Here is a 20,893-nt window from a genome sequence, read left to right as displayed (position 1 = left end):
TTATTAAAAGCTTCCGCTCTGCTTCTGACCTGCTGGTTCTGAGCTCAGTGGGGTTACTGCATGCCGTTCCAGATGTGCTGTGGTTATCAAAGCACAGCTGGTGGGGCTGAGGAAGCCCTCACTCCTTGTTACTCCATGGCAATAATCTTCATCCCCTCACTAACAATGCATCCTGCAAAGGGCTCCTCCATCCCCAGTGTCCTATCTGCCCTAGGAGGATGTTGCTGGTCTGAGATTTCTCAAAATTAGGAAGTCTTTAGAAGCAATTAGTTTGCTCTAATTCCCTGGCTGCGCCCCAAATCCAGGGAAGTTGCCTCTTCCAGGGGGAGCAGTGCTTTTGTATTGGCGGAGCTGCTCCGTTCTGCACAGCTATAAAGTACAAGGGGTCTGTTTGTTACAGCCCATGTTTGTGGGAAGGTAATAGAGACTTTGAACTGTTCCAGCAAACAGTGCCCGGGGAGAGGGTACCCCTGCTGCTAGGCAGAACTGGTTGTTGAAAGGCATCTGTGAAATATGGTTAAGAAGAAAGCCATTTCTGGCTTTAAAAATAGAGCCTATTACTGTCTTGAAAGTCTGTTGGGGAAGCCCAGCAGAATTGCCCATGTGGGTTACCAGAAGTGGCTTGCTAATCCAGCCTGTAGCGTGCTGATATCACAAGATCTGAATCTCTCAGGGGAAGATAGAGGAAATTGCTATGGAGGCCCCTGAGGTTGCCTGCCCTGGCTCCAGATGCCTTACCCACTGTGGATTTTGGCTCCCTCACTCCCATGTGGGCACACTAGTACAATGTCACTGATAACTGGAGCGGACACTTGCTGCGAGACAGATAGTCATTCTTGCTGGGTCTAGTTGTGGCTTTTTCTAGTGTAGGAGCAAGAAGTAACACAGCAAGCTCAGCAGAAAAGGCAATAGGACAGGAGGACCTTCCCTTCCCCTCTAGTAGTTTCCAAGGTTTTTGGCAGCTCTTGGTTATAAAGTTGTCTTCACGGGATACCAGGTGAGGACCCTCTTTGATAGGGCTGTTATGGGCAACCATGTCTCAGTCATTGCTGTGAATCGACTGCGCTCTTCTTTGCAATCAGTTCAGTTTTTGACCCCACTTCAGCTGGGAGTTTGCTGAGGATCCAACAGCTCTGATAAGTAACCTCAACTAATTCCCTTAGAGATGCCAGATGAAGAGTAGGATAAATGTGTCAGATTTCCGTGGGCGCTTGTGAGCGGTGTTGAAAGCACACCCCATCCCCGGCCGTGGCACTGCAGCCGCTGGCTGCTGTGTCCTGATGAGTGACAGCAGCGCTGTGTGCCGCAGGGACCAGCTCCAGCTTTGACGTTTCCAGCAGCTAGATGAGGCCAGTCGTTAGTCTGCAAGTCTCTGTCCTGTGGGGCTCTAAGTGATGAAGTTTAGGGGCTCAATCACAGTGCTGGGGAGTGTGTAGCCTGGGGGGACAGGGCTCGGTGCCATGGGATCCAATCCTGCAGCGAGGAGTCCAGGGACAGGCACCATTCTTCTGGAGGAAACACACTCTGGCCAACGTTCAATGCACTGGAATTGCCACATCCGCAATGTGGCACCAGTGTGTGCAGTTTGCTGCAGCCTGGGTTTCTCGGGAGTCCCATGGGCTGCTCCTGGTCCAAGTGAGCTGCTGGCCTCTTGGCACCCCTCCCAGATTGGTAGAAGTCAGTAGAAAAAAATGGTTGGTCAGAAATGACTCATAAAGGCCGTGTTTTCCTGCCAAAGGAATGCTGCCTGTCGGTCACAGAGCAATCCCTCACTACCCTCTCTAAGGAAGGCTTTCAGCTGCCTCTGTTGCAGCCTGCACCTTCATTCCCCACGGCTCCTGGATGGGAGACAGCACCCCGGGGGTCCCCCTTGCCCAGGAGACGTGACACTGAGCGAGCTGTGCCGACTGACCACCCTGCACCCCGGGGCATAGCCTGCGCTCTACAGACTCTCTCTCTGTCTGCAGGATGGAGACTTTCCCTGCGGTGGCCGAGGAGGTCCTGAGGGAGTTCCAGGTCCTGCTGCAGCACAGCCCCCCTCCCATCGGAAGCACCCGCATGCTCCAGCTTGTGGCAATCAACATGTTTGCAGTGTACAACTCCCAGCCCAAAGGTACCACCTGCTGCTTTAGGGGAACTGGGCTGGGGATCAGCTGCTCTTTGTACGGCCAAGTTGCTCATGCGGAGAAGGTGGGGGGGGACTCACCAGCTGAAGATCGATGGGGAAGCGGAGCAGTGGTTGGATACCTGGGGGTTGTCGGTGTGCGTAGGGACAACAAAGGGACCTTGGCTGGACCTTGGTGGAGCTAGTTGAGGTGTCTGAGGAGTGAGGAGGCGTCGCATCTCCCTGGAGCCTGAGTCATCAAGCACGGAGGGAAGGCACTGCTTTATGGCTCTGCCTTCCCATCGCTTGGCCTGGGCCCTGCTCAGTGCCTGTGCTGGCGCCAGAAGGGCTCAGAGGATCTCAGAGGCCTTGGCTGTTGGGAGAATGGCAGTGCCTGTGACTGCTTGTGTCTGTGCAGGTGGCTGGGTGATGTGATGCTGCTCTCTGAAAGGCCAGGCTGGAGGCTATGCCCTATATTAAGCCACCTAGAGAACAAAGCAGATCTAGTATTACTCATCCTCCTCCATCCACCCAGGAGGCTGTATGTGGTCTCTACCATTGCCGAATTTAATGTCTTGGTCAGCAGAGATGCCACCAAACCAGAGTCTCTTCCACTGATTTTGAAATGGTGTTTCCAGGGACCGTGTTTTTCCCTGTGGCCCCCCAACACGCACACAGTGGCAGGTATCCAGGTCTGCCTGAGCCACGTGTTTGGGAACAGGGATGGGGCTGCACTTCCTGAGTGGGAGGAAGTGGCGTTTCTCATGCCGATGGCTTGGGATTTAGATCCCAAAGATGGAGGACTCCAGCTGATGGATTTCAGTTAAAGCCACCATGTGGGCAATCAGGCTGAGCCCCAAGGAGCTGCTGCTGGAAGATTTCTCCCTCGTGAGCCAGTTGGCCACTTGTCAGACTGGTGGTTAGTGGCCAAGGTCAGCTGATGGAGCGAACCGGCATCGGCCAGAGGGCTGGGAAGTGGCTCCCGTGTGCTGTGCCTGCTGCCGAGCCAGCCGCCAAGCCAGCCTCGCAGGCACCTTCCTGTCCCGGGGGAAGCCCTGGGGGAGCTGTCAGTCCTTGTGGTGAGGCAGCCTTGCCCTCCCGCCTGCTAGATGCCAACCAGCGACAGCGTGTTTATCTTTGCGCTGCAAAGTACTTTACAATTATGACCAAATGCCTCTGCACGGCCCCCCGGTAGGTATATTAATAGCAGTGTCTGTGCTGCAGACAGGAGCGGGTGGTAAAGAGAGGAAGAGATTTGTCTGGCCTATACAGCAAGCCCCTGTGGCAGAGCTGGAAGCGATCCCAGCTCTCAGACCACTGGACTCTGCTCTTCCATCCGTAGCCGAGTTGTGGATGTGTGTGAGTGACAGAAAGGGAGCACTTTTTATCTCATGTGAAAAATAAGTATTCTCGGAGTTTTCTGCCTCCTGTGTGGGTAGCTGCCAGCTGCTCCCAGCTTTCGGATCTCTGGAGAAAGCGAACCGATTCCTGCTGGGGACTGCAAGCTGTGCGCAGAGCAGGTGGCAGTGTTCATGAAATGCCTGCAGGTCGGATGGCACTGCGGCTGCCATCTGATGCCTGGCACCCTTCAGGGATTTCCCCGAGGGCTCCTTGCTCTGGTGACCCTAAAGTACCGCTGAGAATATTGTTGGCAAAGTAAATCCTGTTGTCAGCGCAAATGCCCTGGTGGTCTCTGAGTGCTCGTGTGCTGAGTGCTGGCACAACCCAGGTTGGGCTCGGTGCCGACACTGTGATATTGAGAAGAGCTGGGTGCAGGAGGAAAAAAAAAACAAACCAAAAAAGCAAAGGGCCTGCAGTTTAAAAGGCAAGCAAGAATCTTTGCTGAGTTACTACCAAGTGCCCAGCACGGAGCGAGGGTGTTGGCTCCTTCCCCGGCATGTGGGTTGCTGTGGGCAGAGGACTGGCTGGAGCGTACGGCAGAAACGGCTGTCGGGAAGGTGCGGGTTTCCATTTCCCAGCACATGAGTCACCTCCCTGGGTTGCAGTAGCATGGGCAGTGGCAGGAGCGGGTGTGAGGGGACCAGTCTGCCCCTGCGGGCGTGTGGGAGGCTGGGGGAGCGCAGGGAACAGTCCCACCCTGCCTGCATCCCAATTGCCAGGAAGCGTTACTGGGGAGCCGCGAGCCGGGCTTGCCGTAGTTAGAGCTTGGCTGCGTCAGCTCTGTAGAGCTGGATCTAACTTTGCAGTTGGACCGAACGACCTCCAGAGATCTCCTCCTACTGAAATCCTTCTGCAAATCTGGGATCAGAGCGTGTCTGTGTCCTTCCCATCACATGGGCCTGTCTGACCTTCAGCTGCGAGCTCTCAGTAGCAGGAGGAGATCTGTGGGTTTGGGGCCGGGGAGGGAGGTCTGTCTGAGAGCCTCTCTTCCCTGCTGTCCGAGGGTAGTTCTCTCTGGGGATAGCTGTTCCCTCCCTCCCCTGCCGTGTATTTCTAGGTCTCTGGAGCCCCAGCTACTCCTGAGAAACTTGTAAACTTGCTTGCTTGCCCCATGTCTGGTGTTTAATGAATCCCTTGTGCTGGGCTCCCGTGGTGCGAGCAGTTGTGGGGCAGTGTCACTGGCAAAACCGTCTCGATGTGGGGAATTTTTACACAGTTTAATACCCATAAACACAAACTTCTAATCACAGACTCATGTATTGAGCAAAAGGAAACATTAACAATCAAATGCTTAAATACACACCTTTCGTCCCTCTTCCTCTGGCTTGCACCAAACACCTATCCTGCCTCATCTAAGCCTCAGCTTCCCCTGTTTTCATTGCAGATTATGCTCGGTCTCTCCCAATTCCTTCAGTGAGGCAACAGGCAGTACGGCACTCGTGTAATGGTTTATATCTGGTGCTCTTTGCTTTTTGCTCGTTTTCTTTTGCTGTGGTGTGGGTTGGCCCTGGTCCCTCCGGGGTGTCCCTGCCCCAGCGTGTGTCCCCCATATGGCAGTTGCGATGTGTCCTCCTGCACATCTCTGGCTCCTAGCAGCTGCCACTCTTTTTGTAAATCAATCTGTGCGAGGTCACCGTGTGCTCTTCTGACAGGCTGACTTTTTGGGGTGCAGTGGAGTGTTTAAACTGGTTTCAGAGCCAGCCAGCTGTGAGTGGCACGTGGCGTTTCACAGCCTCCTCCCACGCAGGTCGCTGCTGCGGCCCCCGGCTACCCAGACTCTGCAGCGTGGTCCCAAGGCAGGGCTCGGGTGAGTGCAGGCAGAGTCCTGCTGTCTGTGCCTGGTGTGGGCAGAGACCCCCACGGTCTGTGCCCGGTGCAGGCAGCTGAGCTGTGCTTGTCCCCCAGGGGCAGCACCAAGGCACGCCGGAGCTGGTCTCAGCTGCTTGTGCAGCCGGGCAGCACTGGGAAGACCCTGGGAGATGGATTGGGTCTGTTGTTTTCTCTGACAGAGGAAGCCAAAGAATTCCCACATGAAGTGCTTCCCCCGCTGTTCCGCATCAAACAGCATATTCCTCCGAGTGAGCCACTCTCCCCATTGTCCGGGGAGGCGTGCAGCCAGCAAGGGTGCCTCTGACCTACTGGCTGCCTCCTTTCAGGAGCATTCAAGGTGTGAAAAAGCTTCTTGCGGACCTCAGACCCATGGAACAAGGAGGGCCCACCCAGGGGAGGGAGGCAGAGAGAGGCAGGCACTCTACATGGCAGAGACGTGCAGTTACTGGAGCTTTCCACCACGGGATGTAGATGACTACCACTGTTTTGGGCCATCCTGGGCTCCGGCTGAGGCGGGACCTTTGTGGGGTGGCCTGTTTAACAGTTTGGTAGCCATCTGCACAACCAACTTACAGAAAACCTTGGATCCCTTTATCCCAACCACAAACACTCCAAGAATTTTAATTTTTTTTTAATTCTGTAATTTGGGGAAATAAAACTCTGGTTTCTGAAAAGACTAATTGAAGCCGTGCTTGCGGCAGGGGCATCTCGGTGAGGGGAGAGAGAGAGAAACCCCCTCCCAGCCCATCTGTGCCCAATTTACTCCGATCTGGCCTCTCTGAGGCTTTTTTTTCTTTCTCTCTCTCTTTAATAATTTGTTTTATAATTCCTGGAATCAAACCCATCTCAGACACACTGTTTTATTTTACTGTATTATTGGATTATACTTCCTATAAATCACTGGATGTTATTCATAGGCCACCACCAGAATAACTTCCCCTCTCCCCCCCCCCCCGATGGCCCCGCATTCCAAACAAGCGCGCCCCAAAGTGGGGGTGCAGCAGCGCGGGGCACCCTAGAGACACTTCCCGGAAATCCCAGCAAATTTGCCTGGCTGCGGGTGTGAAGCATCAGGCTGCAGCACCTGGATGCCTTCTGGCACTCTCGGGCCGGTCGCGTTGTGCCGTGTGGAGGTTGTTAGGAGGTCGGGCTTAGGTGGAAGTGGAGAGGGGAGGGGGCTGCCATATGTGCATCCTCAGCACATGTAGGGAATGAAGTTGCATCCCCCGGGGCTGAGCAGAGTCGGGGCACAGAGGCACGGGGAGGTTCTGGCCGAGCGTGCGGCTTTCGCTGAGGATTGGGAAAGTGGCTTGCATTTCAACCAGAGGAAAGTTATGGCAGGGCAGGGTGACCAGGCTGTAGGGTGTCTGCTCTGCCAGGGCCAACGGATGAGGGGAAGACCTGCTATTTCAGCTGCAGTCCCGCTAACAAAAGCGCACGTGGGGTGTGAGGGGGGTTCAAGAAGGCAGTCAGTGTGGCAGGGTCTGGCTGGGCTTTGGTTCGCAGCCCTCCCGGATCTGTCTTCTCGAGTGGAACGTGGTTGGGTTTTCTGTGCGGGACAGAGTTGGCTGGGAAACCTTGAAGGCTCATGCAGAAAGGGAGGATTTGCATCCCACTCCCTGCAGCAAATTCAGAGCAGCGTCTGTCCCCTTTGTGCTGCCACACCAGTGTCCTCAGAGCAGCGTAGAGTACGTCAATACTGCACAGGCCGCTGGGTGTAGAGGTACTCTGCCTGGCTCAGAGAGAACCGCTCTTACGCAGTGAGTGTCCACTAACTACAGCCTTTGCAAGGGTTTGCTAATGTGCACAGTCCTGCTAGCTCCTTGGAGGCCTGCACCGGCTTCTGAGATGTTGATCTTGCCCATGTCTTCTTGACGGACATGACAAAGGATCCATAGGTTAGTGCAAATCAACTGCAGTGTCTGAGCAGGTACAGGACTTCTCCTTTTGCATGTGTGTTCAGCACCCCAGCTTGGCTGGAGAGCATGCATTGAACCCAAAGGCCCCCCTGAAATCAGCCCGTGCTTTTGTAACCAGCAGCCTGCTCTGCTGCCATCCTGCCACTGCGCACGGCCCTGCGCTGGGATGGAGCGTGTTTCGCTTTGCTGACCACAGCTGCTCTGGCTTGCAAGCTAAAGTGTGAACCCTTAAAATATCCCCAGAGACGCTGCAGAGGTTGGTGGTGTCTGCCCTCAGCAGAACCTCAGCTCTGACCATCTCCACGGTTCTTGCTTGGTTTCTGATGCTCGGACCCAGCTTTGCTGAAAGAGCTAACTGCAGCATCAGAAAAAAGACTTCAGCAGAAGCAGGTACCACTCTTCTGCTACAGCCACATCTCAGTGGCTTCTCATGAAGCTCTAACCACATGTTGCATATTGGACCAGACAAAAGGTGCTGGGAGTCGAACGCAAGGGAGTTCAGTGCATTTGACTGAGTTTAAAAATAAAGCAGTGCTGTGGACTGCTGCCTTGGTTTGGTGCAGTTTTAAAATTAGGCACAAAACAAAGCTTAATAAACCTCAGGCTGTAGATAGCAGAAGCAGCAACTTAATCTTCCCCTGTCTGGGGAGCAGAACCAAGTCCTTTTCTCCTAATTCCCCTCTTTGCGTGGTAAATATGTGCTTCACCGGCGTCCAGCTGGCACCTTCGAGCAGGCAGCTCTGTGGGCTATGACAGCTTTGGGCATAACACCCGGGAGGTCGATGAAGATGTTGTATTGCAGGGCTGTGTCTTGGGGAGGCTGATTATCTGCAGTCCTGTGCCCTGTTGAGAGCAGAGCTAGAGGTCCCTCCACCTGTCCCGGGGACTCGGTTTTGTAATGCAAACACAACCCACTTGATACAAGGAGGACTGAGTTGAGCAGTTTCATAACTGGCTTTATCCGGGGTGCTAGGGTCTTCAGTCCACACTTGCTATATGAGGACCGAAGTGTCTATACTGAGGTCACCAGCCTGCACCTGGCAGTTGCTGTGGGCTGTTTCTCCGTGTGACTGTATAGTGCTGTCTTTAGCAAGGTGGTGTTAAGACATAACGCTTCCCAAGGCCTTAAGTTTGGAGGAACTGGGCATTAAATTCATCCTTCCCCTCCCTTCACGTTGCTGCTCTTATTCGCTTCGGGTTTGAGTTGTAATCAGGAGAGGAAACCCAGAGGATGGCTGGCTGGGACTGGTGTCCATGCTTCCCTGTGCTGCCTGTCTTGCCCAGAGGCTCTAGAGCGAGCGGGTGCTGAGATGTCTCTGCCTGGGCAACGGCCTTTTATACTTAACCCGTTGTCGAGTGATGTCTGCTATTTGCTGTGTCCAGGCACAGTCCAGACCTTGGCCGTGTAAGCAGGATGAAGGGTTGAAGTGGCACAGGGGGCAATACCCTCATTGCTCATCTTGGGAGCTGTGTGGCTTCCTGTGTTGAGCTGCTCACTCATGTTGAGCGTCCTGAGGGACACGTATGTGTCCGGAGGTGGCAGCTGACCCTCCGGAGTTTCTCCTCTGAGTAGTTGGGAGTGCTGGAGGTTGGCACAGTTGCCGGGAACTGTCGGCGCCTTTCCCTTCAGGGAAGGAAGCTGTCTCGGACTTGAGACACATCAGCAAAGTTCAGGTAAAATACTTTTGGCCCAGACGCGTCTTCAGAGTCTCGCTCTCGGGCTCTTGAGGCTGGTGGCAGCAATGTTTAGACCAAAGTCTTCCTTTGCTTATTCCCCTCTGTTTCCTGTTTAAAAGGGAGATTGTCACATATTTGGGGATTTATTTACCGTAATTGGAGTTATTTTCCTGGCTGCTGGCTTCTGCCCTCTGATGCAAGGCTCCTTAGCAAAACGTGTGTCCAGAAAGCCATGTGACTTTTTTTCCCCTTGCCACAAGTGCCAGCAGGAGATGCAATAATCAACGCGCTGCAGGGAATTTCCACTTGCAGTTCAGGTTTCTGAAATCTAGACGTTGGCTTTGGAGGCAAAAGATTGAGTAGGGCTTTGTGGCAAGGAAGGGAAACGTTTCCAGTGAAACCAAGTGCTTGCTGGTGTGTCAGACTCTCCAATCCTGCCCTCCAACCAAAATGCGGCAAAAGTCCCCGTTGAGTAGTGTCAGATGAGCTCGCTGGGGGCTTCTGCCCAGTCCGCCTGTCACAGAGCACATCCTTACGTCTGCCCTTGAAGCCGTTCCATCAAACGCAGGGCGATACCGAGATCTCATTTCAGGGCAACAAATAGAGGGGAAACGATTTGTAATCACAAAGCTCGAGTCTGCTTTACAGCCAAGCTTCGGCAGCCCAAGCAGCAAGTCAGGACAGGGCCGGTGACAGGCGAGGTCAGGTTGGAGGGGCTTTCATGCTGCGGTGCCACCAAGGCATGGGCCAGCTCTGCAAACACTGAAACAAAACCACTATTTCGGCAAAGAAGTAGCGTCACTGTATAAAATGAAAGGCAGGAAATGGAGCGCTGGCACGCAGTGTCCATCTGTCCTGCTGTAAAATGAGAAAGGAGGTGCCTGAGGCGGCTTTCCCAGGGCTCTGCTTCACCCCTGCTTTGGTGGTGGAGAAAGAGGGGTGCCAGGGAGCTGGAGTGGGGTTGCACCAGGTGCAGCAGCTTTGGTGAAGCTTTAGAAGTTTGCAGCATGACAGGAAATCCTCTTGCTTTTAAAGAGATGTTTCTGACTCTTTAATGTGCGTTGCGCCTTTGATTTCCTCGTGCTTCTAAGCAGCACCAAGTCAATTACTGTATTTCTGTTTAATTCTCTGAGAGAACATTGTATAATTAGGCTAATTATGGTGCTTTGTGAAGTTGTAAAACTCTTGATTGAGCTTGCGGGGCTGTTTTATAGTCTGCCAGGTGTAGGCAGGGCGGGCTGCCTGCCCCGTGCCCGTGCCCTGTGCAGGTTCGGGTGCAGCCTGCCAGCTCGGTGAGGGTAGCTTGCTTCTTGGGGGCTGCCCCACGGGCGCCACGGGCTCGTCCTGTGCCAGCTCCGTTCTCCCTCCATCTATTCGCAGGCTGCAGTCCCTCGGTGAATCGGGTGCCTGGTGCTGGGGGGGGGGCTTCAGCTGGGAGCGAGCACCCTTAGGGGCTTTTTGGGATCTCTTCTTGCCCTAATGCTGAGTTCAGGAATGGCAGCATAGCTAAGGCTGTGTTTCTACTCTCAAGTGCATCTGCAGCTAGGAGGTGACCCCTTGCAGGTTTACATATGGAGACCTTTTATATTCCCTGATTAGGGTCTGCCCGAGGCTGTGTGTGCCTGTGCAGCAGGATCTTGGCGACATGGTACTGGCTCTGCCTGTGCTAATTGATGGTCAGGAGGAAGGTGAGGACTCGTTCAGGAGTCGCCCTGGCTAACGTGATGCTCAGCTCAGCTTCACAGCCAGTACGGACTAGGGCAGTTTAACCCTGGCTGGGTGACAGCACTGAAGGTACGTGGCCCTTCTCTAATTGAAGGGTCATTTTTAACGCTGATTGATGTGGCTTGCGATGGCTGTGGTTAACGTGACCGTAGGGCTGGCTCACAGGCGACACGGAGAGGGCGCGAGTGATTTGTCTGTCCGTTAGGTTGGCACTGGTCTCTGATGTGCGCTCTCAGGTCCCCCAGCCTGCGGGGTGGGACGAGAGGCAGACAGGAGCATGTCGCCATGGGCTGGGAAGGAGATGCCCCGTAGGGATGGTTTCGGCTGTGGGGTTTCTTCATTCCTCCTTCTCCCATCCCTCCTGGGAGCGTGCGGTCTCCCAACCCTCCCTCGGTAAACTCCCGGTGCTTCTCCGCCGGACCCAGGAGCGGAGCAGGGGAGTCTTGCGTAAGCAGCGCCTGCTCTCCGGGTAATGGCACCGAGACGGAGAAGGAGGCGCCGGCTGCCAAACGTGGGTTGGGAACAGCATAAACCCTTCAGAGCAGGGTCCGAGGAGCCAAGGTCTGACAAGACCTCATGCCTGGTGCCGGGAGCAGGGTTCGTCCCACCCGGGGGGCCCCAAAACCGTGCGCGGGGGGCCACGGCGGGGAGCGGCGAAACGGTGCCACATGGGCTCGTGCGTCTTTAAAAGCAGGCGAAGCGGAAGTGATGCTCTCGGGCACATCTGCGCGAGGCTGCACGGGGAGCGGGAGACGCGCCCCAGCTGGTGCGAGGCCCTGGCAGCCCCGGGAGCTGCCGTCTGTTGGGGTTTACTGCTGTCTACGTTGAAACACGGCTTGGGAAGCGGGGGGAAAAGGATGGGGGGGTGGGGGGGGAGTTGGTGGCACGGTGCCAGTCCCGGTTCGCCTGGCCTTCTCGTTCTTCTCTCCTCCTCCTCCTCCTCCCCGCTCCCTCCAATGCTTTAAAGTCACATTTCCAGGCCAGACATAGAATTAATCTCTGGGCACTTCACATTGCTGGCAGCGCAAAGCAGGATGTGGGATCTTTTTTTCTCTCTCTCTGCGTCTTGGCTGACTTTTTTACCTCTCGAAGAATTTGGAAGGGCCGTGAGATTCCCCCCGCCCCCCCTCGCCTCAGTGCCGTGCAGTTTTTCAGCACGCTGATCACCCTGCTGTGGCTTCACCCTAATAGATTTCATATGCTGACACAGTTGACATCAGTACCAAACTATTTTACATGTGATCTGGTGTATTTCCTGAGGAAATCTGCAAGATATTTATTAAGAACTAATAAAATAAACCTCTCCATGAGCTTTTAGGTAGTTTTCAATTTTTCATGTCTCTCTCGTTTCCTCTTATCAATGAGTTTCTATTTTCTCCCTCCTCTCTGACCATTGCAAAAGGAAACAAAAATAAATGTTTTAAACCATTCCTGAATGGACACTGGGAATATTTCTGTAGTGATGTATTAGCAAAGTCGTATTTTTAGTGCTGTATTGTCAGGACTAAAAATATCCCGCTGCAGTGCATCCTTTTTATAGGGCTTTGTGTGTGTGTGCGTGTGTGTGTGCTGAATGTTGTACAAGTTTGCACCAGTGTGTAAAGGTCTGTCTTTGTACTACTGCAGCGTTGCCTCCCCGTCGCAGCTGGACTCCATTAGGCCTTGAAAATTAAAGTAATCCTGGTTAAGAAAGAAAAAAAAAAATTAATCAATCTCGCAGAGCCGCGTTTCCCCAGCTGAGCCTGGATACCTGCGTGGCAGCCCCGCTCTGAAAGACTCCAGCAGCCCGGGCTTGCGTGGGCTGGCAGCGCGCCGTGGGCCGGTGCTTTTGCCGCTGCGTTCCTGCCACGGAGGGTGTTCCCTGCCGCCGGCGTGCGCCGGGCTGAGAGCAGCGGCTCCGCTTTCCTTGCCGCCGCGCAGAGCAGCGGGGTTAAGGGCCAGCTGGCTAGCCAGGAGGGCCTGGCTGGGGGTTGCAGTCACCTAGTGGGTTCCTGCTCTTTTTTTCACGCTCGGGAAGCCCTTCGGGGCCGCGCTGTGCTGGCGGGGCGGGAGCGTGTGTGTAGCTGGGAGCAGGCTGGATACTTCACGTTTTCAGAGGAATTTTCTACCTTTCTGCTATTTCTGTCTCCTTCAATTAGTTGTGTTTGTAATGGAGGGAACCAAAGGTGGGAGCTGGGCTGAGAAGCCGCCTCCTCTCCGTCCCCCGCTCTGAGAGCCGGTCCCCCGCGCCGCGATGGGAAGTGGCTCCGTCTCTCTGCCGCGCGCGATTGATGCAGCCGTTTCCAAATATAATTTGCTCGCTGGTTCGCGTCCGCAGATACCCGGCGGAGCGCTTGCAGCCATTGCTCTGGCCCTCGGGAACAGCCTTGCGTCACAGGTAGCGGGTGCTGCGACTGACGGGGGACCTGACGGCCGGCCTCCGAGCGCCGTGCGCACGGCGCGCAGCGTTTTATGAACTGATGCGTCTCACGCTCCAGCCAGGCGCGAGCGTTCCCCGTCCGCCCGCCCCTCCGTCGGCTTGTCTCCTCTGAGTCACTCGCCGTTTTACTCGCGGGTGCCTCGCTTTACTGTCTGCTGCCGTCTGGAGAGCTGCAGCCTTTCAGCTTCCTGTAGAGCAGTTCAGCGAAAGCAGTAATTAGGGCCCGTAAAAATTTATTTTATTAGCGAGAAGTGTTGGTGGGTAATTGGCCATAATTTGAACCCAGCCAGATTGGAGATTAATAAAAAAAAAAAAAAAAAAAAATCACAGAGATCTTTTTACCAGAAACGCCAGGGCTGTTACTCGCAAACCCTTCCCCAGGCGGGTGGAATGGGACGGGACGGCGGCTGCTGCGGAGAGGGCGGCCGGCAGTGAGCGCCTGTGCTGTACCCGTCCTTGAGGGTGTTTGACACTGGCATGGGAAGAAAGGAAACCTTGTTTTCCAAGAACTCTGCTCTTTCTCAGCTTGATAAGCATTTAAAATAAAAGCTGCACAATTGGAATTGGCAGAGCATCCTCATTCTTTTGTCTGTCTGTTTATTTTTTTCCCCTCATCCCTCGACATGTGTGCTACAGCCCAGGGTTACTACACCCCGCAGAACCACAGGCCTGGAGCTCTGCAGGCGTGCGCTGAGCTCTGCCCACCCCCAGCCTGGCTCTTTGAAGCCTGGCAGAGCAGCGGAGATTTGGCTCCGTCCCCAGTTGGGCCCCGACCCTGGCAGCCTCCTGATGTCCAGGGCACTGAAGTATTTGACAAAATGTATGTTTTCAGCCCCTTTCGGTTCCCCCTTTGCTCACAGGGCAGCAAACCCAGGGCTCCGCCTGGAGCTGGAGCGGTGGTTTTGGACCCGGGCTGTGACCGCGCTATACGGACCCGATCGCTTTGGTATTTATAGACTTCGTTAGAATAGCTTGAACGTGGCCAACACGTTGGAGCGGGAGCGATCTGACGGCCGACGCCTGCATCCTGCACGCTCATCACGACGGCTGGTGTCAGCGATTGGAGAATTAACCGCTCCACTCAGGGAGTAAGGAAGAGCCAAGCCCCTGCACACATGTCACGCTCGGTTACTGCTGGTTGAATCAGACCGGGGAGTTACTTCAGGTTACTAGTCCTGGTTGTTGCTTTGGTGTAAGGGATGGGGGTGTTACTTCAGGTTAGTAGTGCTTGTTTTTTGCTTGGCAGCCCAGGCTGGAACCTGGTGTAACTGTTTCCCAAAGAATATTTTTGGTTTTAAAACTGAAGGTCAGCAGTTCGCAAGGGCTGCACTTGCAGCCAACTCTGTGGTTCGCCTTGTGCCACCGGGCCAGCAGCACTTGAAATTCTGATCAATTGATCTGCAACAATATGAAACCACGAAGGGCGACTGCCAGTTAAAACTCCCCGTCTCGCCCCATTTTCCCCACCCAAAGTGTCTTTCTGCCCATATCCCCTTTCTTGCCGCCTGTCTCCCTCCCTCCCTTTCGGCTGTGTATTGGAGTTTTTGTCTATCTTTTTCCATCTCTCTGTCTCTTTTCATAACAGTTTTTAATAATGTTTTAGTTAGTTCCAGCCTTTTCCCTCAATGGATCCCATTGGAAAATGCATTTGAAAGGAAACAGTTATACACTTCCCTTCCTTTGAAACTCTGTTGGCACCTTTTCCAGTGCAGTAAACCATACAACATGGATTTTCAAAGTTTCCAAACACAGACATGCTGGCGTTAAATTTATGAAAAAATATTTTATTCGGCTGTATAGTAACTATAAGTCTCTGAGCTGCTGGTCACAGTGAAATCGAAGCTCGCTTTGGAACTACAACAGGTTTTCAAATCTCTGCAGGAAACGTAGCAGCGCTGGCTGTATGGGAGCCCGCAGCTCCCTCACGCCCTCCCGGCAGGAGACGTAGCAGCAAACGAAAGGGGTGCTGGGGCACCCCAGGGCTGAGCCCACCACCCTTGAGTGCAGCCTTTCCCTGCGGATGGCCCCGCTGGGAACGGTGCAGCAACGGTAGCTGCAGGGAACTTCACAGTCATGCCAATCCTATCTCAAATCACTGGGGAAAAGAGGAATTTGGCATAAAACCGTTATGTCTTGTGCTTGTTAATGAACGTAGAAGGTTAAGGCTTTTTAGTTACTGAGTCCTGTGGCAGGGGGGCTCAATAGCTGGTGTGAGTGTGTGCGTGCTGCAGTCTGCATGGGGGTTTGGGACCTGAGGCTCCAGCTACATGTAAGTTGTTGGAGCACCGAGATCATATTTTCTAATATGGGGGCTCGGATGTTAAACTTCCTGGAATGGTTTCTCTGCATGCTGTGGGTTTGTGCCTGTGGTCTCAGCCCTTCCCGTAGGGAGTTGTTCACTTGACACCTGAGAACCTCCCTTTGCATGGCACTGCTCAGAGCAGATTTTTTCTGAATTTCCACAGAAGACCACGGCCCCCATTCACCACGAGAGGTCAGGTGGGTGAATCTGGCCATATCCTTGTGAGTACCGTTGTGAGGGGTTGTTTCCAAACAGCGAGCCTTGAAGCCTGTCCTCATCAGCGCTTCTGTGCACTTGAGATGTGGTGTAATGCAGATAAGGCCTCCTGTGATGGACGAGATGATGACGTGGCAGAGATCCTGGCCTTAATTTTCTTGTTGTCCTTTTGCTTGTAAAATTCCTTTCCCTTCACATGGGAGTTTTCCAGAGAAGTCACTGATTAAGTGTTATCATCATGCTCGGTGCCGCATGGAGCATAGGAAGAGCTAGAAGGTTTAGGTTCCAAATAATCAGATAGCGTAAACTCACTGGCTTCTGTCTTAAAGCATCTTGGGTTTGGATGTTTTTCTGCATGGTATCTCTAATGTGTACTGATGGGGAATGGAGCTTAAGGAAAATAACAGGTTTTCTAGTTTTTTGACTGCTCACCTTGAAATGCAGGAGATGGAGTTCTCCTAAAAACAGAGTCCTTCAGGAGCTGCATTTATTTGTATTCAAAGCAGAGTTGCCCAGTGTCTGCAAATTTCATCCCCTCTGTGTCACCACGGCCAGCCAACAAATGAGAGAGACGCAAACACTGACCACATGTGTTGAGAGTGGTTATGGTGACTTCTGGATCCCCCTGGAAGTTCACGACCAAGGCAAAGGCAGAATCTAGTTCTCTAGCATAGTGCTGAGCCATCTTAATCCCCAAAACATTACTGTGTCCTGCAGCCCTCAGCCTTACTGAATACGTGCGCATTTCAGCACATCAGAAAGCTCTGCAGGAGGGTCTCTACTGACTGTTAATTTTCTGTGTTGACTGAAAATGGTAACCTGAGGGGAGAAAAAGTGATATGTCATTAGGACTACCTTATAATGCGTAAGTGTGATGGAGTTAACTTGAAGTTGCATAGACGGCTCTAAGTCTGGTGTTCCTGACCTTTGAGCACTCAACTCTGTGTTCACATAACGGTTTTTGTGTGTGTAATTCCCATTGTTTTTAGAAAAGTGAGCTCCCCTGTGGAATGGGACTGACCTCATCTGGGATCCTCGCCTGGCACGTAAATCTAGATTCACCACACAAACCTCTGCCACGGCAGGAACGCTGGAAGCGGGGCTGTTATCCTTCCTGTGCAGCAGGCACTGGGGGTGAGCAGCCACTGGTGGTGCCAGCAAAGCAGTGTGAGGCCCTGGAGAACAGACTGCTATGCTATTGCCTAGCTTGTGCTGCTTTGGGCCCCTTTTTTACCTGCCTTTGCCTCTCCACTGTCTCACCTGGCTTGGTTTCTTCTTCCCTTGCCTATCCAAGCAGATGAACAAGCTGCTGCTTCGGTTGGAGTGACACGTGAGAGCTGTCTGATCATGAGTACCCAGATTTCCAAAGGCCCCCACCTTGGCAAAGCAGGAGTGGACAGAGGTGGCAGAAGGCGCTCCCAGACCCTGCTGCCGTCCCCTGCCAAACTTCTGGTTCCTGCTCCAAAGTGTGAAGGTGCTAGGGATTTCGCTGAAATGGTCGAAGAATTTTTAACTTGAGAAGAACAATATATTTTCCCTAACCTCATTCTGGCAAATGGCTGAACCTTTGTAGATGAAATTTTCCCAATAAATTTAGCTTGAAGAAAGCTTTTGGCATGAAGGATTGCAGCCTAAATGGTTAAAGTTTGGCAAAGTTGTTAGGAACTAAAACCAGGGTCTCATAATGGAAAGTGTTAGGTAAGCTTCACTGTTGGCACAGCGGCTGGGCTGTGCCCCTCTCGGAGGGATGTCATGATGCTGGGAGTGCCACTGGCACCGGCCGGGGAGGCTGGAGGGATGAGCAGGCGCTGGAGGTGGCCAGGGGCTGGAGCAGGAGGTGAGGAGGCAGTTCAGGCCTGCAGGCATCTGATGAGGACCCTGGGATTTACTGCCTCCCTGGAGCTGGGGGGGCATGGGTTTCACTTTACATTTTGGCATTTGCTTTGCAAACTGACACACTGGCGCTCTGGTCGCTCAGGAAACTGTAAAAAGAAGAGCAGCAAACGAGTGAATGTGTTGAAACGGAAGCTCCGCACTTTGCTGTTCCTGCCCCATCAAAGGCTGCTTTCTCCGAATGCGCCTGTCTGCAGGCGCTTTCTCTCATTAACTTTTACTCCAGGCTTGAAGCGCTCACCAAGGTTCACACCAGAGGAGGCATGTTCCAGGCTGTCTGTTTGCATTTGCTGCCAAAGACATGCCCACCTCCAGCACGGGAGGGGGGAGCGGTGGAAAAGGCTGCCTTTTATTTGCTGCGATTGTCCTGGTAAAACTTCACTCGGGGCTGGAGTAAATCTCTTGGGAAGCCCTGTTCACACCTCCTCCCCCATTGTAAATAACATCTGACACAATTATGGTTGGGCGCATACAGCTCCTGGGTGGGATGCTAGTAGCAGCTTGCCATGCCTGCTGCGTAGCACCGAGCCGGGCTCCCATGGCAGTGTGCTGAGGAGCGTGCTTTCCTCGCTGGCCCTTTCAGGGTGAGGTTCAGGGCTCTGGCTGTGCAGCTGGCTTCTTCAAGAAGGGCTGACAGATCCGTGCAGACAGAGGATAGGCCATCAGGGGTTTTCTTGTATCAGGCTGCATCATCCTGCCTCACTGCCATGCCCCTAATGCCTTTTTACGTTTCCATCCACATTTTTTCTTCTTTTGGTGCAGCATTCCCTGTTTTATCCGGATGCCCTCTGCACCTACCGAGCCCTGCTTGCCTTTGGCCCCTTTCACCCTTGCAGCCACTTCAGTCCCATCCTGCTTGTGCATCTTACAGCAAATATTCCCTCTGCAGCAAGAGACAGCTGGTGCCAGGCTGGTCTGGAGCTATATACATGCTGACGAGCTGGCTTGCCAGCTTGGAGGGACATACTTTCTTACGAGCTAGCCAGGATTTATGTACATTTGGTTTTGCCAGCCTTTTAGCTGCCAGACAGGTCAAATTCGTGTAGCTGTCAGTTGTTGGCAGCAGAATGAGTGGCCCCAGGGATTGCGCAGAGCCTTGAGGCTAGTGAAGATTTTGCCGTGCCTGTGTCGTAAGTCCTAGCATCAGCTCACCCGCTTGGAGTGGCTCTGGTGAAGGCAGTGCTGAGAAATAATGGTTTAGCTGGTGGTTCTCCAACCTTTGCCAGTGTGGGTGAGACTGCCCCAGCTGTGACCGTCTGGGACTGGCGTGTCTCGGTGTGAATGTGGCTAGTGAAAACTGGGACGTACGTGCCTCCCTGGGCAGGAGTGTTTCTGACACTGCGTGGGGTGTTGCACATCCAAAATTGACTCCTGCAACCTCGCTGGGGCCAAAGATGCAGAGCAGGATCCTGACCCTGCCAGCTGGGTCAGGCACCCCAAGCGCGGAGGGAGAGCTCCGAAGTGCTGCTTAGTGCAAGTGGAAATGGCTTCAATCTGTGTTTTGACTGATGGGTCTTTTCAGGAAATTTCTGAGAATAACATTTCTAAAAATGGCTGCTTCTTTCCACTGATATTTCCTGGAAAAGGCTGCAGTTAATTTTAAACCACTATCCTTTTCCCTTTTCAAGTGGAAATGGCTCTGTGCTTGTCCTCAAGGCTAATGTCATTCTTTCTGTCCTAGCCTGGGTTGTGTGGTGGGGAGGGACAGTGTGGCACTGCCCTGGCCTCCTCTTGCAAGACCTCTTGGTCTTCCAGAGCTGCAGAAATTGGGGCGTTGGGGGCACTCTGTGCATGTGTCTGCTTGCCCTGTGGAAATGAATAACCGTATCTCCCTGAGTCACTTCACAATGATGTTCTCTGTTGGTGACTCCTGGCCCGTCCTGAGCATACAGGAAAGCTGTCTCTAAAGTCATTCCCTTGCCCAGCCTAAAACTCTGTTCGCCGGGGTCAGGAAGGATATACCAAGCTGGTTATCGCACCCCAGGTGCAAGGATCCAGCCCTGTGCGTGGATCCTGGGCTTGGGGATGCTCAGAGCCAGAGGTGAGTTCCCGGATCAGCTGGAGGGAGCTGGCAGCACAGAGCTGTCCTGTGCAGGCAGCCCCTTCGTGTCGGGCAGAGCACCGCTTCCCCTGTGGCTCTCGGGCAGGCTTGCTGCTTCGGGTGGGAATATGTCATTAATTTTTATACCTTCCCCTGTAAACCATCGACCCTTTTTATGATGTCATGAGGGATTCCTTAATTTTGCAGCTGCTTCCTGGTTACGTCAGAGAAGAGCCTCCCGTCCTAGAGCCCAGCGCTGCAGTCCAGAACGGCTGGAAACAAATGAAGTGTTGAATATCTAATGGCTTCCACAGGGAGAGCTGCTCCATCCTCCCCAGGCCCCCGGCATTCCTCACCTCCTAGGCCTCCCTCCCTCGAACAAGACGGGGTTTCAGCATGGAGCAGAGGGAGCTGCAGGCTCCTGGGCGGCCCCGGCTGCTTTGGGAACACGTACAGCGAGTTCCCCGGTGCTGCTGCATGTCTGGGTGCTGCGGCTGAGACCCGTCTCCCCCGGGACCTTCCTGCCTCTCCATGGGGAGAGGTCTGTACGAGGAGGTGAACTGGGGGCATCCAGGTTATTACTGCAATCCGAAGGTCGCTTTGGGAGGGTTTCAGCCCTGTGTGCTGCAGGTGGTGGCGTTCGGCTCAGCCGCAGGGCTGTGCCAGGAGGGCTGGGGCTGCCGTCGTGTCTGCTGCCTGCAAATTCAGAGTCAGGGAGCATCTTTCCAGGAAAGCTGCCTATCGTTCCCAGGCTCTTTGGAGGGTATAAGCCAGGGCTGAGCGAGTGCCTCCAGGTTCCCAGGCTCTTTCGGGGGCAGATGAGTGCATGTGTGACTCGCTGGTTCCCACTGGAGAGCGGGGAGTGCCCATGACTCAGGTCCTCTGCGAGGGGGTGTCAGGGAAATGCCCCACAGCTGTAAGCATCCCTCTTGCTTTGCTGCATTATATTCCCGCAGCAGTGGGACCGGCTGCCTGGACCGGCAGCGCGGCTCTCCGTACCCGTTTCCTGCAGACATCCCCATCCCGTTGGGCTGCCCTGTAGCCCTGCCAATACTGTGTCTGGCAGAGGGTGACTCACGGGGAAAATACTTTGGTGTCTGAGCAGTAAGAGAGCAAACAAATTGCCTTCAGGTGGTGTCAGCTTGGAGGTGACCAGCCTCTGTCTTCTTCCCTGCAGGGCAGCAGCCGGCTGGTGAATCAGTTGTCTGTGCCGCCGAGCTGCTGACACATCAGCCGGGTGCCTTAGGCACGGCTCGCCCGCAGCCCCGTGCTCACCGAGCTCCTCCACCTCCTGCATCCCTTGGCCAGCCCATTATGTCATCCTTGGGATTGCGTACGGAGACCCGTTCGTTCGTTTGATTGCCTT

General features: G+C 53.9%; 1 protein-coding gene across 5 annotated transcripts in view; it reads left to right on the top strand.

Annotated features, from left to right (window-relative positions):
• SMG6 (SMG6 nonsense mediated mRNA decay factor) overlaps positions 1-20,893 on the top strand; it is a 119,166-nt gene that overhangs the window by 31,628 nt on the left and 66,645 nt on the right. For all 5 annotated transcript variants that reach the window (XM_075032676.1, XM_075032674.1, XM_075032673.1 and 2 more), the window contains exon 10: positions 1,968-2,113. In XM_075032676.1, coding sequence (XP_074888777.1) covers positions 1,968-2,113 — 146 coding nt within the window. The remainder of the gene's footprint in view (positions 1-1,967; positions 2,114-20,893) is intronic.

This window comes from Buteo buteo, chromosome 7 (genome assembly GCF_964188355.1).
Source record: "Buteo buteo chromosome 7, bButBut1.hap1.1, whole genome shotgun sequence".
Lineage (NCBI taxonomy): Eukaryota > Metazoa > Chordata > Aves > Accipitriformes > Accipitridae > Buteo > Buteo buteo.
Note: the sequence above shows the minus strand (reverse complement) of the source record. Positions and strands in the feature narration are given on the sequence as shown.